This window comes from Doryrhamphus excisus, linkage group LG3 (assembly GCF_037039965.1).
Source record: "Doryrhamphus excisus strain RoL-2023G ecotype Guam linkage group LG3, RoL_Dexc_Guam_v1.1, whole genome shotgun sequence".
In the NCBI taxonomy this organism is placed as follows: domain Eukaryota; kingdom Metazoa; phylum Chordata; class Actinopteri; order Syngnathiformes; family Syngnathidae; genus Doryrhamphus; species Doryrhamphus excisus.
The window spans coordinates 2,828,016-2,844,143 of NC_136359.1; the positions used below are offsets into that span (position 1 = coordinate 2,828,016).

Sequence of the window (16,128 nt, forward strand, 5' to 3'; positions counted from 1 at the left end):
ATTTATGATACACGATTTCACAGGTTCCCAAACTTATTTTGCAGGCCCTCCAGTAGGAGATGAAATTACTTTCCATCCTTTACTTTCCCTCCTTATATTCCGAGTGAAATATGTAAATACATTCTGCAAAAAAAATTACAAATCACAAAAAAATTATCTGTTGTCTTTATTCCTTTGTTTCAATGTTTTAAATGTTTCTTTTTTTATTTCTTTCACTTTTAATCTGAAATGCATCAGGTGATAACACTGGTCAAATGTAGAGCATACATGTACTACTATTGTACCACAGGTACCACTATTGTACCACAGGTACCACAAAAACCCCACATTGTTTACACATTTGTGTCTTCAGTCTCATTTTCATTTATAATGCTTTCCCCCAGAGATTTCACACTTTTTTTCACAAGTTTGGTGGTCCTTGAATGCACCATATGTGCTGTTAAAGGGACTCGTGAGTTCATGAATAGTCATTGTCATCTTACATTGTCATTCATTAGTGATGACTAGCTATACATTTTATACTTTAAATATGTTTAATAATAAGTGTTTGAGGCATATTTAGGGATTAAACCTGTATTGTACATTTAACTTGTTAGCTTATGTTGCTAATGAATGATGGTGTTATTTTTGACCACTTTTTTATTTTATTAATTGAAAGGTGTTGTTTTTGCAGGAAGCAGCTGAAGGCCCCATGCAGGCCCCAGGGCAGGGACTCTCTCTGGCTCTCCGCCCTCCACCTTCCACTCTGAATGCTGCCTCCGTTGGTGGCAGACTTGGTTCCACCTCGGTATGGTCCTGAGTAGCAGGTTTTGTGTCTTTTCTATGGCTTTTTAGTTCTTGTGTGTCCTGGTGTGACTGGCTGTCCTGTTTTCGGTTTTGTTGTGTTTTTTTTTTCTTATTTCAGGGTTGTGGTGTTCTACATTAATAAACTTTGGTAACTTGCTTTTCCTGCTTCCTGTGTCCTCCTTAAATAACTGATGTTCCTGATTGGGGCGAATCTCATTTAATAATTGTTGAACAGCTCAAGAAACACATATAGATAGCAACTCCCACAAAACTTTCTCTGTGGTCACCAAGGTCTATGTTCTGGAGAAGTAGCGACACTTCACTGACCCACACTCACAGCTGAAGTATTTCCTCTTCACCGTCCAGTAGTCGTCACCATAATCAAACCTTATGAAGAGAGATAATGATATCTTTCTTTAACAGTCCATCACAAAAAATATTGTTTTGCGGTACATTTTGTATACTGTATATCAGGATTTTGTTGTTGACATTTTTATTTAGTTAAAATTATTCAATACTTGACCAAAAGATTCCTCATATATACCGACCCAATCTGCTCTCCGGCTTTGATCGGCCTGCTGGAGAAGAAGGCAATCCTTGGAAAGCGCAAATCCTGGTGCATGGTGAACACCTTCACAGCCAACAGGTTGGGCTCACAAAGATGGTTAATGAAGCGGCCGATGTTGCCAAAAAGCCTTGCATCGATGCAGTGAACGTCACCCACCTGGATAGGATGACAAGTACGACAAAGCCTTAAATGACAACAATGTATTCTATGCAGGTTTACCAAATCAAGTAAAACGCATATTTAAAAAGGGTCACTGACATGATTTGTCAACTTTGCTTAAATGTGTTCTGTCATTTTTGGAGTTATGATCTACATTGTCAAAATTACATTTAAAGTTTGTAGTGTGACAAACATCCATCTTGGAAAAGAAGTGATGTCGGTTCATTCATTCATTCATTTTCGACCGCTTATCCTCACGAAGGAAGGAAGGAAGGAAGGCATTCATTCATTAATTTTCTACCGCATATCCTCACGAAGGAAGAAAGGAAGGAAGAAAGGAAGGAAGGAAAGAAGGAAGGCATTCATTCATTCATTCTCGACCGCTTATCCTCACGAAGGAAGGAAGGAAGGAAGAAAGGAAGGAAGGCATTCATTCATTCATTTTCGACCGCTTATCCTCACGAAGGAAGAGAGGAAGGAAGGAAGGAAGGAAGGAAGAAAGGAAGGAAGGAAAGAAGGAAGGCATTCACTCATTCATTTTTGACCGCTTATCCTCACGAAGGAAGACAGGAAGGAAGAAAGAAAGAAAGAAAAAAAGAAAGAAAGAAAGAAAGAAAGAAAGAAAGAAAGAAAGAAAGAAAGAAAGAAAGAAAGAAAGAAAGAAAGAAAGAAAGAAAGAAAGAAAGAAAGAAAGAAAGAAAGAAAGAAAGGAAGGAAGGAAGGAAGGAAGGAAAGAAGGAAAGAAGGAAGGCATTCATTCATTTTCGACCGCTTATCCTCATGAAGGAAGGAAGAAAGGAAGGAAAGAAGGAAGGCATTCATTCATTAATTTTCGACCGCTTATCCTCACGAAGGAAGAAAGGAAGGAAGGAAGGAAGGAAGGAAGGAAGAAAGGAAGAAAGGAAGGAAAGAAGGAAGGCATTCATTCATTAATTTTCAACCGCTTATCCTCACGAAGAAAGAAAGAAAGCAAGGAAGCAAGCAAGAAAGCAAGGAAGCAAGCAAGCAAGGAAGCAAGCAAGCAAGGAAGGAATTCATTCATTTTCGACCGCTTATCCTCACAAAGGAAAAAAGGAAGAAAGAAAGAAAGAAAGGATGGAAGGAAGGAAAGAAGGAAGGCATTCATTCATTTTCGACCACTTATCCTCACGAAGGAAGAAAGGAAGGAAGAAAGGAAGGAAGAAAGGAAGGAGCAAGCAGTGATGTGTACATTTGAAAGTGGAATTGTGTGTCTGCGTCGACCCACCTTATTGTCAAGGGTAAAGAGGAACGAGTCGTTCTCTCTTTTGTTTGCTTCTGTGTCAGTGATAATCTCACCAACATATCTGTGGGGAAATTAATATATATTATAATTAATGTAATGCATTATACAGCAAATAAGCACCTACATTTATTGACGATGATTATACTCACTCGCAAATAAATGTTCCTTGAGGGACATCTTGCATGACTCTAACACCCCAGCCCATTTTCTGTGTTCTAAAGAGCTGTAGTCGCACCCTAGGGAGCAATAAGGACAAAAACTCAACTATTTTATCAACAAACTGAATAATTATTACGTTTGATTAATGTTCATGTTAAAGGTTAAATAACTGTTAATAGTTATCCTCCCTATCCGTGTGGAAGTGGTAAGTTTTTGGCTATTTAAGTTTAAAGGAAATAACTTCGAGGCTACTGTTTAGGTCGCTAGCTCTCTAGTTTGCGAGTTAGCATGTGTCTCAAGACTCTGCAGTTGCGCAATATGTTGTAAATAAAAAGAGTATAAATGTGACTATAGTCGTGTTTTGTCATGTCTACAGGGCTCTAATAATGCTTTGTTCATTTTAATCTGAAAAAAATAATTTGTCTACCCACCAACTATATGTGGTTTCTTAAGTTTTTATTATTTGCCGTTTTATTATTATTATTAGAATTATTTATTTATTACTGATAATAAATATATAAAAGATATAAAAATATAAAAGATATTTGAGAACAGTGGAATGTTTTATCAGAGCTTTTCTTGTAGAAAATCGGAAACAAAGCAAAGTTTATTCATTTTTCTGTTTTTAATAAATGCATTTTTCTTTTGGAAAACCTGATGCGGCCCAGTCTCACCCAGACCCGAGCTCCAGTGGTTAGGTAGAAAAAAAACATACATAAGTCGCACTTGACCAAAACAGACATTACGTCATCATGGAGTGTGTGAGAAGTGAGTCTCACACCCTGTGCCTCCTGGAAGAGTAACGCATTTGCTTGAAAATATTGTCTTACCTCAATCCATTTTGCACGATTCGATTTTTGCATGTTCTCCAACACGAGCAGGCATGGTTGCATTCAAAGAGAACCGGAGGATCTTGCTGACAAAAGTCTGGTGGTAGCCGGCCCTCCTGCAAACACAAAAGACAAGTGTCTTACAATTACGACTGAGATCAGAGCAAAATGGCTCAGACGAATGCAAAACTCATTAATAATTATGTCGCTGGAGTCGACTTTGAGTCTTACATTGTCATACCAACATCGTAGACTGAGCTGACCACACATGCAGGTACTGGATGAGCAGTCATCTGTGCAACTGCAGTGCTACATGGGAAAAAAACAGTTATGTTAATTATACAAATCAAGAAAAGGTGACTCTGTAACATCCCTTGAACAAAAGTCAGCAACCTGTTTTTGCACTTAATTCAATTCACTTGAACCTTGGTTAGCGTCATTAACGGATACCAGGACATACTGTTCATACTGGCATTAAAAATGAGATACAAGTCACATTTGAGCAATTGAATTAGCTTTGTACCAAAGGCAAATCGTAAAAATTTCACAAATTTTCAAGTTATTTTGAACATACAATGTCGGCAAAAACAATCTCTGCACTTTGCAAAGGTAAAAATATTCAAATGGTGAAATACCAGCCCAACACTATTTTGGGTCTCAATAGCATAACATGTCCAGGTACTTGTGGATACCCCATCCGTCCTATTTCAATACACATTGGTTAGACGTGCATCTTTTCAGGGTTTTTGCAAGTCAAATGGCGTGGTTGACGACAACAGTCCTTCAGTGATACCTTTTGGGTAGAGAAAATCCTCTCCATACATTCAGAGCTCAAAACGTACCTGCAGGTGAGTGATGTCCTTGTCAATGTTGAGTGGAGAAGTGACACAGTTGTCTGGTAAATATTTAAAGTTTCCAGGGCTTGGTTCACTGTCAACCCCATTGACACAGGTTATGGGAACTGCTTCATATCCACGAGAAATATCCCTGACAGAAGAAAATTAAAAGAAAAAAAACATAAAATGTGTTTTGCAACACCCTGACCGGAACCTACTGACCTTTAGCAATGCATTTATAGTTACAAATTAATTGTGACCAGGGATGGGTACCTTTGACAAATACCTTTAACTGTATTTGATCATACATACAGTTACGGGGAATACATAACATAACTCAATTCACAGTTCCACATGTCCAAAAGGGGTATGAAGAAGCAAAACGTATTAAATCCTACCCCCACATGTGTTTCTATTGCAATTACTTATTTAAGTAAAATTTTAATACATAAAGAAGTGTACGGAAGTATAACCACATAGTTTTGCAATGGTAATTTTTCACAATCATAATAAGTAACTAGAACTAGTAATTAGAACTAGAAAATTAAAAATTAAAGTTACTCAAGAATATTTCAATATTGAACAAAATTTGTTCTCAATCAGAAATCGCTCCACACTCTTTATTGCTCTCTGGTTCTACCATATCTTACTTATTGTGTGGAAATATGGGCTAATAATTATAAAAGCAATCTTCACTCGTTAAATGTACTGCAAAAAGGGTAGAAAGGATAATTCATAATGGCACCTACAAAGAACATACTAACTCCTTATTTGTAAAATCACAAATACGTCAACTTGCTGATATAGTTCATCTTCAAACAGCTAAAATAATGCATAAGGCTAAAAATAACCAATTAGCTAAAAATGTCATCCAATACTTCTCTACAAGAGAGGAGAAATATGATCTCAGGGAAGAAGTACATTTGAAACACTTATATACTAGGACTACGTTAAAAAGCCATAGCATTTCAGTATGTGGAATCAAACTATGGGATGGATCGAGTAAGGAAATCAAACAATGCACAACGATGAGCCAATTCAAGAAACAATACAAGCAGTTGATGTTTGCTAAATACAAGGATGAAGAGTCTTGAACCAGTCATGATGTGCTATATATATCATATATTATATATATATATCTATATTGACACTTACTATGGTACCCATTATGGCATTGGATGATCATATCACCTTGTACTTTGGTACGGGACAAAAAATTAAAAAATAAATTAAAAAATAAACAAAAAATATACTTAAACTATATTAGGAAAGCAGGAAGTGAACAAATGTAACAGTTACTGATTGTAAAAGTACCAGATGGAGAAGTAGGATTTAATAAGCTTTGCTTCTTCCTACTCCTTTCGGACATGTGGAACTGGGAACTGATTATGTGATGCATTCAATTGTAACCTGATGCATGTTCTAATGAAATTAAACCATTACCATTACCATTACTTTCAGTTCACAGACACGTGCAAACAAACCTGCTGAGTAGCTGCTCTCCAAGACAGTCCCTGTTCCTTCTGGAATCTGTCAGCTTTTTGCTTGTGTTGAGGGCCATCCATACATTTGAGCCGTTCGTGCAGCAGTCCAAAGCAGTTTGTCCTTCCCTGTTCTTCTGACGGAGGTCAACTCCACGAGACAAAAACAACCTGCAAATGAAACCAGAATGTAAAAAAGTACATGAACAGTAAAAGGCGTCTCAAAACTGTTCCTCTGTGATGTCATAGATGGACGGACTTCCTTATATGGCCGTGTCTGTAAGAAGATAAGCTCTCTGCCCTCCCCCAAACTCTGCTTACTTACAACCAAATAAAGCTGAAACGTATACTCACATCACACATTCCAAGTGGTCTTCTCTGGCAGCCACATGAATCGGCAGGTCTCCGTGTACATTGGTGGCATTCAAGTCACACTGGGAATCCAGAAGCGCCTGGGCAACATCAGCACACCCTGATAAGGCCGCCCAGTGCAAGCAGACGTTCTGTTCCTGTACAAGTACAAGTACATGATTTCAAATGTCAACCGCTATTCTCAATAATCCATACAAGCCATAAGTACGGCGGAACCTTGGTTAGCATTTAGAATCCGTTCCAGGGAGTCTGACTCTAACCAAAATGTACTCTAATCAAGTTTTCCCAACAGCTTCCAGCCATAAAGGAACACTGCATATGCTAATTAGCTAGCCAATAATAATGATGATAGTAATAATAATAGGCTAATTAATAATATAATAATGATTACTAAATAATTGATCACTGTCCACTTGACAAAATGGTGGCAGAGCTTGAGCAGCGGTTTTGCAGTGTAGATTGTGTGTACTTGTGTACATTTAATGGAGTATCTCCACTAAACCTGTCTAAAAGTGGGAAAGTTATATCCTGGTTCTTGTTCTTTATTTTTTTTCTACTTGTTGATTAATCACAGCATGTATATCAAATGATGAAACATTCTTAGAGGATTTTTAGACGGCTTTGTAATCAATAGGTACATCCCAATGACTTGCATTGTTAGCTAGCTCATACTAAGTCATTTTCTCAAGTTCAAATGCACAAAAAAAGGAAATAAATACATATGTGTTCATGTTTCACGTATGTCATGTTGCTGACCTTGTCTCGGATGTTAACGTCAGCCCCTTCGGACAGCAGCAGGTAGAACACGTTCTTGTGTTTATGCTCGATTGCCCAGCTGATGGGGGTCCATCCACCATCATCCTGCTCACGCAAGTTAGATTACTGACTTAAATGCACTGATAAAATGAGTTCACTGGTTAACATCAGTATTTCAAAACTCGTGTATTTCTACCTGAGAGTTCAGGTACTTGGATGTCCTGGAGAGTAGATGCTGCACGATGTCATAATGTCCCAGTTTGGAAGCCAGATGCAGACAGGTGAACCCCATTACATCCTGGTATGAAATATGAACAAGATAGGACATTGTTACTGAAAGAGAGACGACGGTATCACAGTACTGTACAGTACCTACAGTATTATTTATTTTATTAACCACATTTAGTCCACGGTTAACTCAAAAGTAATCGCATTTAATTGTAGATAGAAAAACTAGACTTAAAAATGCGAGCGAGTGAGACCTCTCACACGCACACAAACATGTTTTTGTTTTTTGTGTCAGTTAAAAATAAGATTTGTTTATTTATGTTTGTAAATGTTTGAGAGTAAAAAAAAGACAAATGAAAATACCTAAAACAATAGTAATAAAACATTTAATAAAAATTGCAAACTCAATTTCATTTCTCTTTTGAAACACATTAAAATACAGAGAAATTAATCATTATATTACAGTAATATTATTTGACAGTAAATATTATTACAATACTCTAACTATTCATTAGAAATCCAACAGTTTTTGAATGTTTAATGTGAGCTGCAATTTGTCCTATGCATATACGTATGTATACTTTATATAAGAACTCACCTTGTGATTAATGGCTGCACCGGCCCTGATCAGGTACTTGACTGTGTCCAAATGATTATTTTCACAAGCAGTCATCAGGGGTGTTTTCTGGTTTTCATCAAACATGTCCAGATGAGCTCCAGCCTACAAACGCATATACACACGATCACTCCCAAAATGAATGAATAATGGGCCGAGATACAATGGCTTCTATTCGGTTGTGACCAAGGCTTTAGCGGCTGCCCAACAGAACCTCGAAAACTCACCATACACCATACATGCCTAATGCTGGCCCCCAAACCTCAACCAGCTGAAGATTTTTAAAGCGCCGCTCGAGTAAGACATCATGCCATGAACGCCATTGCAATATATTTTTCTCATGGACTTATTGGTTATTATTTATTATTGCCTGACTGAGTGACTAGTGGTGTCATTGGCTTATGTTTTTGTTGTCTTACCTTCATCAGCACTTAAACTATACCATCACTATGTCCATTTTACAGCTAGAGCTAGGGGATATGGCCCAAAAAACTCATATCCCGACATATTGAGGTTGAATATCAAAATACGATATACTGTATATCCTAATATAAAAAAAAATTTCCACAGAGGAAGTTTATACAAAATTAAAGCCGAATGTGAATGTCAAGTTTAGTCAAGACGATTTCTTTTATATTGTAAATATTTATATATAGACCAGTCCAGGGTGTATTTACCTAAAATAAACAGGGCAATAGTCATAAAACATCATTTTATAGTAAATCCGGGTAAATAATAATAATAATATCATTCCGAATTTGACATGAGCACTGATATATAGATAAGTAATCATCCAACATATCTCTTAATCGTCTTGAATGTTGGCATCCTTCGCTTTGAATGGATTGAATTACACCTGAAATGATTTTTTTGGTTTCGTTTGGTAGTAATTGTTAGTAAGCAGACTCCATAGGGACGCTACACTGTACCTTCATCTGCAGTCCTAAAACAGAGGTGTGGCTTGCAATTATGTCCATGCAATAACTTTAAAAACAATGAGTTGGTTACCACTGTTCATGCATTAATTTGAGTTTTGCATTATATTTGTTTTCCAACTGTGGAAGCAAAATTCCCAAAGTCATGAATGGATAGACTCAGCAAATGTAGTAAAGCATAGAAACTCTGCAGACCTGGATCAACACATGGCAAATCTCCTGATGACCTTCAGCTGCAGCAGCGTGCAGGGGTGAGCATTTGTTTTGTCCATCCATCAAAAAGTTGGGATCCTTTCCGTCAACTGCAGTATCAAAGCAATGCATAAAATTTCCAGTATTTAGTATTTCTTTAGACATAGTACAGTAAAGTCTCGTTATATCGATATTGTCGGGAGTCGGAACAAATATTGATATAACCGGACTGTCGATATATCCGATCCTGCGCCGAACTGCATTAAAAGTGGGCAATAATGCACGAGCAGCTTAAATCAATCTTTGCTTAAGGATTTCAATACCAAAAAAGAACACGGCGAACGGCTGCCTGTTGCAGGCATGTGTTTGGCCAGCTATGTGGGGGTTGAGCGTGACCTGTGAACCAGGAAGTGCGGGAATCGGTGTGTGTGCTGCGCTCTGGTGGTGGAAGTGTGAAAAATAAAGTTGACTGGAAGCAGCCGTTCGCCGTGTTCTTTTTTGGTATTGAAATCCTTAAGCAAAGATTGATTTAAGCTGCTTTTGTATCGATATAAGCAGACCAAATTGGCTGGCGGGAGATGAAAAGGGCATCGTAGTAACCGGATTATCATAATAACCGGGTATCGTACTAACGGAACTAATTATATCATAAAAGACTAGAAATTTGCCGGGAAATGAAAATAGTATCATAATAAGCAGTACTTCGATATAACCGATATCGATATAACAAGACTTTACTGTAGTTGTTTTTGCTTTGTGAAAAAAAGAAAATACTTCAAATACCCAAAAGATGAATGACCCTCTGAAGGTCTCCTTGTTTTGCAGAAAGGTAGAGCTGTCGGGTAGAGGAATTCACTTCAGGTGGTTTCAGACTGGGGACAAAAAGTCTGATTATTTATGATGAAAAGAGTTGCTTTTTTCCCCAAAATGATGCAGTATTTCGAAATCAACCTTACTTTTCATCATCTAGTCTCATCAGTATACTCTCAAGTGATTCTTTGGCTGGTCTGTCAGCAGTACACACCGACTCGTCCCTGTAGGAATTCAACACGCGTTATGAAGGCAGTGAATTCTGATTTTTCTGGTTTTCAAAAAAAAGGGGCATTGTCTATTAATATTCCTTAAAGTGTGGATAACATTGTAGTGATATTTGCCCTGGGAACGGTGCGTTTTGTGTTTGTCCGCCACAACGCGCACCGTGGGCCTTTAAACCCACCCTATGATGGACCATACAGGGTCCCGGAGCACGGCGACAAGTATTTTGTTTTGGACATGGGCGGCCGACAGGAAACTGTCTCGGTGGACCGGCTGAAGGTTGCTTTGGTGGACGACACCCAACCCCTGACACTGGCAGAGCCCCCTCGCCGGGGTAGGCCCCCGCTCCCTGGCAAGGCGCCCCCTGCTGTGCCAGGCATGCCGACCCCCGCGTGGACGATCCCGTCCCCTTCACCACACCCTTCTCCCCTGCCGCAAGCCGTGTGCACACGGCTGTGGGTGAATTCTGGGGGGAGGGGCTTGTGTAGTGGTAGGTTACCGGGACATAATTCACCCCGGAACGATCGATAGGGGAGGGGTTGGGCGAGTGGAACGGGGGTTTTTCCGCTTCCTGTTGTGGTTGCGAGACGGGGCTTTCATGTCTCACGTAGCGAAGAAAAATAAAGTTTTTTTCCCAAATTCGACACTCCACTAAATTAGAAAGTGTTGCACGCAGTAGTCTGGGAATACTTTGGGAATGTGACCAATCACAGAGGAGTGGGCGTGCCAGGAGGCGGGCCGTGGGTGGTATAAAATAAAAAAGACAGTTTTGTCTGGAAGCACAAATCCAAGGAAATGCAGCTGGAATAGGTGCAGATTCTATAGTTTTCTGTGCGAGTTATTGTGTGTAGCTGATCTACAGGAGTCCTCAACTCAATACAAAGGGTCAAAAATGAGCACAGTAGGTCCCTTTTAAAAATATGTTGAATAACGCCTGAAATTTGTTTCGCCGTTACAATTCTTGAGAATATTTTGAAAAGAAAACATAAATTCCATTTCACCTGCCAAGGTTGAGCTCTCTACTCTTATGTGGCTCACTGGTCTTTTTAGCTCTGAGTGGCTGAGTAGGGGGACCTGGTGGAAGTGATGGTCCTGGGTGCGATGTAGGGATGGAGGGCAAGGTATTGTTTTTCGGTACTGTGACCTCCTTTGCGCCACTGGCATCCTCTCCACAGTGAGGGCAAAATCTGTGACCCTTCAATATGGAAGCACAATCCCTGTGGAACCGATGGGAGATGGTTCCATACGGCTGGCACTCGATGAAGGTACCCTAAGGGAAGACCAGCACAACACTGAATTGGAGGTAAGCAGCACCAGCATCAAAATAAGTCAAGTGATGATAGCTACTATTTGCATGTGTTTGCCCTCACCGCACTACAGAAGAGCCCACAGCCAGGACAGCATTGGTGTTTAACCATGCTGGTCCTGTGATTCTCACACAGCAACAACAAATGGACCATATTGGAGGGTCTCATCATTTCGTGCTTCATCACCCGTTTCTGGCAACGACTCACCTTTGGACAGGAAACATGACGTTCATTACAAAAATGTTTGATCACAGAAATGTCAGTACAATGGGAGCTTTAGTAGTTTATAGCAACGCTCTCAGAACAGGGAAAAAAACTAACAGGACAGGACAGGACCAATACAAAGCGCTGAAAATGAGCATAATAGGTCCCCTATAAATTCAGCAAATGGTACTTCCACATTAAGAGTTAGGAATCAAGTGATAAGAATATCCAGTTATTGTTTTTTTCTGTATTTAGGCCACACATAAATGTGTAGTTTCATATTACAGTGCCCATAAAAAACAGACAATAGGGTCCATTTTTCATGTATAACAATAACAAAATAATTATAATGAGGTAATAATGTTCAAAAATAAAGTTCAAAACAAGCCGCGAATGTTTCTTTTAATGTAGTTATTGAATTTTACCATTCCATCTGTGATCTCCATGGCCATGCAGGTCTGATCCAGAGCGGACAGCACACCTCCACTGGGAGGCGTCTCCATACGACAGCAGCACAATGGTAACTCCTCGGTCAGGTCTGATTCAGTTACCTCAGCAGGCGCTGTTTAAGGTGCGCAAAAATGCAATAACTGACATAATATCTGTATACAGCTGTATATATATTAATAGTTACCTGTTGAGTGTGGTAATAGCAGCTTTTCCTGAGCTTTTAGATCGAGACAGTCCAAATTCAGCTCCGTGTATTCAACATGGCTTGCTTCTCCCGGTTGTATTTCCATCGCTAAAGTATTCGTAGTAATTGAGGCTTCTCCGGATTTTGCCATGTTGGATATCATCCCATCGGCTGCAACGTGGTTCCTCTGCACATTGTGAGAATCATCCTTCAGGTGGAAAATATAAAACATGTTAATTAGCATAGCCGTGATTTTGTTATACACATATACAAGATATTGCGCAACTGCAGGGTCTTGAGACACATGCTAACTCGCAAACTAGAGAGCTAGCGACCTAAACGGTAGCCTTCAAGTTATTTCCTTTAAACTTAAATAGCCAAAAACTTACCACTTCCACACGGATAGGGAGCATAACTATTAACAGTTATTTAACCTTTAACATGAACATTAATCAAACGTAATAATTTTTACTGGGTACATGATATCATACAGCATCCATATCAAGGCGGGGGCCTCAAACTAGTGTCCTGCGGGCCACATTGTTTTGTGTTTGAGACCCCTGATCTAAACCATCTGAGACCCACAAACTGACCTCCTTAATCTCAAATGCCTGATGCAAGTGAAGCAGTGGTTAAATGAAAACCAACACTTGTCATGAATACATATAAATGCAATTAACAGGTACCACAATGGATGGTAATGAGCAGGGACACACACAAACCTGTTCCTGCTTTTTAAGGGGTTTTGCCTTCTTCTTCGGTACAAGGTTGTACAGTCCCATCTTCCTTTTCTTCCTCTTGGTTGCTGAGGAAAACCATACACAGCATGCACACAAAGAAACGTGTCAATGCGCAGTCCAATCATCAGCTACTCAAAAGGTGAATTAAATTCCAGCAACGTACATACACAATCAATACAACTAACCACTCGACCGCCGTGCCGCCCACAGAAAGAACATATGAGCGTAAAAAAACATCCTTACCTGAGTGAGGTTTGGTGGAGGTGAAGGCATCTCTTCTTTCACTATCTTCAAGCTCCGTCATCTGAAGTGGTGCACAGGCAAAAGAGTAGCATGAATTAAACGCGGCCCGTGGGCCAAATGTGGCCCGCAGGACACTAGTTTGAGGCCCCCGCCTTGATATGAAAGTTTAATGTTAGTGCGGCCCGCTCAAGTTTGAAGGAAAAAAATTATTACGTTTCATTAATATTCATGTTAAAGGTTAAATAACTGTTAATAGTTATCCTCCCTATCCATGTGGAAGTGGTAAGTTTTTGGCTATTTAAGTTTAAAGGAAATAACTTGAAGGCTACCGTTTAGGTCGCTAGCTCTCTAGTTTGCGAGTTAGCATGTGTCTCAAGACCCTGCAGTTGCGCAATATGTTGTAAATAAAAAGAGTATAAATGTGACTATAGTCGTGTTTTGTCATGTCTACAGGGCTCTAATAATGCTTTGTTCATTTTAATCTGAAAAAAATAATTTGTCTACCCACCAACTATATGTGGTTTCTTAAGTTTTTATTATTTGCAGTTTTATTATTATTATTAAATTGATTTATTACTGATTGATTGATTTTCTTTATTCTTGATTTGTTTATTTATTTTTCATGTTATTTTGTGCAGAAAAATAAAAAGTAAGATATTTGAGAACAGTGGAATGTTTTATCAGAGCTTTTATTGTAGAAAAAGGGAACCAAAGCACTGAAAAAGTTTGTATATTTTTCTGTTTTTAATAAATGCAGTTTTTTGGGGGGGAAAACCTGATGCGGCCCAGCCTTGCCCAAACCCTAGCTCCAGTGGCCCCCAGGTAAATTGAGTTTGAGACCCCTGATGTAGGCCAAGGGTCAGTGATCTTTCCAATAATTAGTACTAAAGGTATTCTTATTGGTAACAATCTGGCTAACTTTGCAGCACTTTTAGGTTTTGTTAAACTTTGTTTAAATAAGCATTAGTGGATTCTTCTTACCTCAACTCCAAGTGGACTTGTTTTTTCAATTGAGGTGGTCTGATCAAGTCCGGTACTTGGTTTTTGGTCTCCCATGGATGCTGCAGCCACTTTCTTCTGAATACATTGGACACTAAGATCCCCAGATGTGCAAAGAAGTAGGCGAGCGGAAGTCCCTATTTTGTTGACAGATGAGCTCCCAAGTCGTTTGCTGCGATGAAATCCTGGATCACTGACGATGTGAAACGGAGTTGCCTTATCTCGTCTGACATTTTGCTGAAACTTGGCTGCGACGCTTGTCCCTAAATCACTGAAGGAACCTCTATCTGGCCCAGAATCTTCAGCGGGTCCCTTGTCATCCATGCTTCTCTTGGTGATACGTTCAAAGCCGGTTGGCTATGCAACTTAGATGCAAATAATAAAATGAACGCACCGAAATTAATAACTGGTTTTACAATTACCAGACAACTAAAATGCCAGTCGATTAAAAATACAGTTTGACATACAATCTTACAGCAAATTCACGTAGTTTGCGTTAAAACTGTACTGCGATTCAACTGCAAACGTCAGTAGCTTTAGCAAACATTAAGCGATTTATGTTTTAAGAGCAATTTGTCAATATCATGCCAACTTTTCTCCTTAAATGATACTTCGAAAGCAGAGGGCGGACTCTGTTGTACTTCACTGAAAAACCGTCGCTTCACTTCCGTTCACAGCCACAAAAGAAGACCTTGACAGTTGGAGGCCTGGTTTTCGGTTTGGACTTCCACCCGGTCCACAAGGAATCGAAAAGGTTTTTCTATTTATAGTATGAGAAAAGTTCTCTGTTCACACAGGCTCTCACCAGTGTTGCCAACTCTTCCAATGACTGAAAACAATGTAGTACATACCGCCACCCAGGAAGAGGCGCTGTTGTCTTACCATAGAAGAAGACACGGAGCATGCGCCGTGTGTACCGTCCAAACAGCCGAAGAAGTGCAGGCACTGGATTGCCAGGTGTATTATAAATATTGTATTTGAACGACACTTTCACCCACCGATCAGTCTTGTTTTCTTAGCAAACAAAACGCACTTCTTTGCTGTTTTTGTCCGTTTTGTAGTTTATTTAAAGGTTAAAACAATATCAACTATACAATACACCGTCTGTGGTGATATTTTACTGTAAGGTAAAGTAAATATGACATGTAGATAATTTCCCTCAAAGTATAATTTCAATTTTGAATCACAATCTGATACCAAAAGCTGTCATTTTTCCACCTGGCAACAGTGTTCAGGCACCACTGTTAGTCAGTGACCAAAACAAGAATGCTGACTAACTTAAGAAAATTAAAAAGTAAAAAAAAAAAAAGTCAAGCAAGTCAAATAATTATGTCGTAATTTTTTCTGGCTTAAACGAAAAATATAAATAGAAGTTATTTGTACAAACAGCCATCAATCAAATTCTAATTGTACAAATCACATTCTCATGCAATTTACAAGCAATTTTATTAATTTCACAGTTACAATAATTCATTTTTTTAATGATCTACATTTTTGTACAAGTCCTATTATCTAGAGTGACCATATTTTGATTGCTGAAAACCAGGGGGTGCTGGAGCCTATCCCAGCTGTCTTCGGGCAAGAGGCGGGGTACACCCTGGACTGGTGGCCAGCCAATCACAGGGCACATATAGACAAACAACCATTCACACTCACATTCATACCTATGGACAATTTGGACTAAACCAATTAACCTAGCATGTTTTTGGAATGTGGGAGGAAACCGGAGTATCCGGAGAAAACCCACGCATGCACGGGGAGAACATGCAAACTCCACAACATTG

General features: G+C 39.2%; 2 protein-coding genes across 2 annotated transcripts in view; one reads left to right on the forward strand and one right to left on the reverse strand.

Moving 5' to 3' along the window:
* The window catches only part of LOC131128114 (uncharacterized), a 101,349-nt gene that overhangs the window by 62,357 nt on the left and 22,864 nt on the right, over positions 1-16,128 (forward strand). The gene's annotated exons all lie outside the window — the stretch shown is intronic.
* On the reverse strand, positions 84-14,785 carry LOC131128277 (histone-lysine N-methyltransferase EHMT1-like). Its single transcript, XM_058070975.2, has 22 exons — positions 14,327-14,785; positions 13,346-13,406; positions 13,085-13,167; positions 12,363-12,570; positions 12,154-12,290; positions 11,588-11,731; positions 11,219-11,487; positions 10,139-10,216; positions 9,966-10,054; positions 9,186-9,292; positions 8,038-8,160; positions 7,408-7,509; positions 7,212-7,316; positions 6,438-6,592; positions 6,087-6,254; positions 4,609-4,753; positions 3,998-4,075; positions 3,767-3,882; positions 2,927-3,013; positions 2,760-2,838; positions 1,335-1,510; positions 84-1,173 (listed from the first exon to the last, which is right to left on the reverse strand). The coding sequence occupies exons 1-22, from the start codon at positions 14,666-14,668 to the stop codon at positions 1,080-1,082; spliced, it is 2,946 nt and encodes a 981-aa protein (XP_057926958.2). The 5' UTR covers positions 14,669-14,785; the 3' UTR covers positions 84-1,079.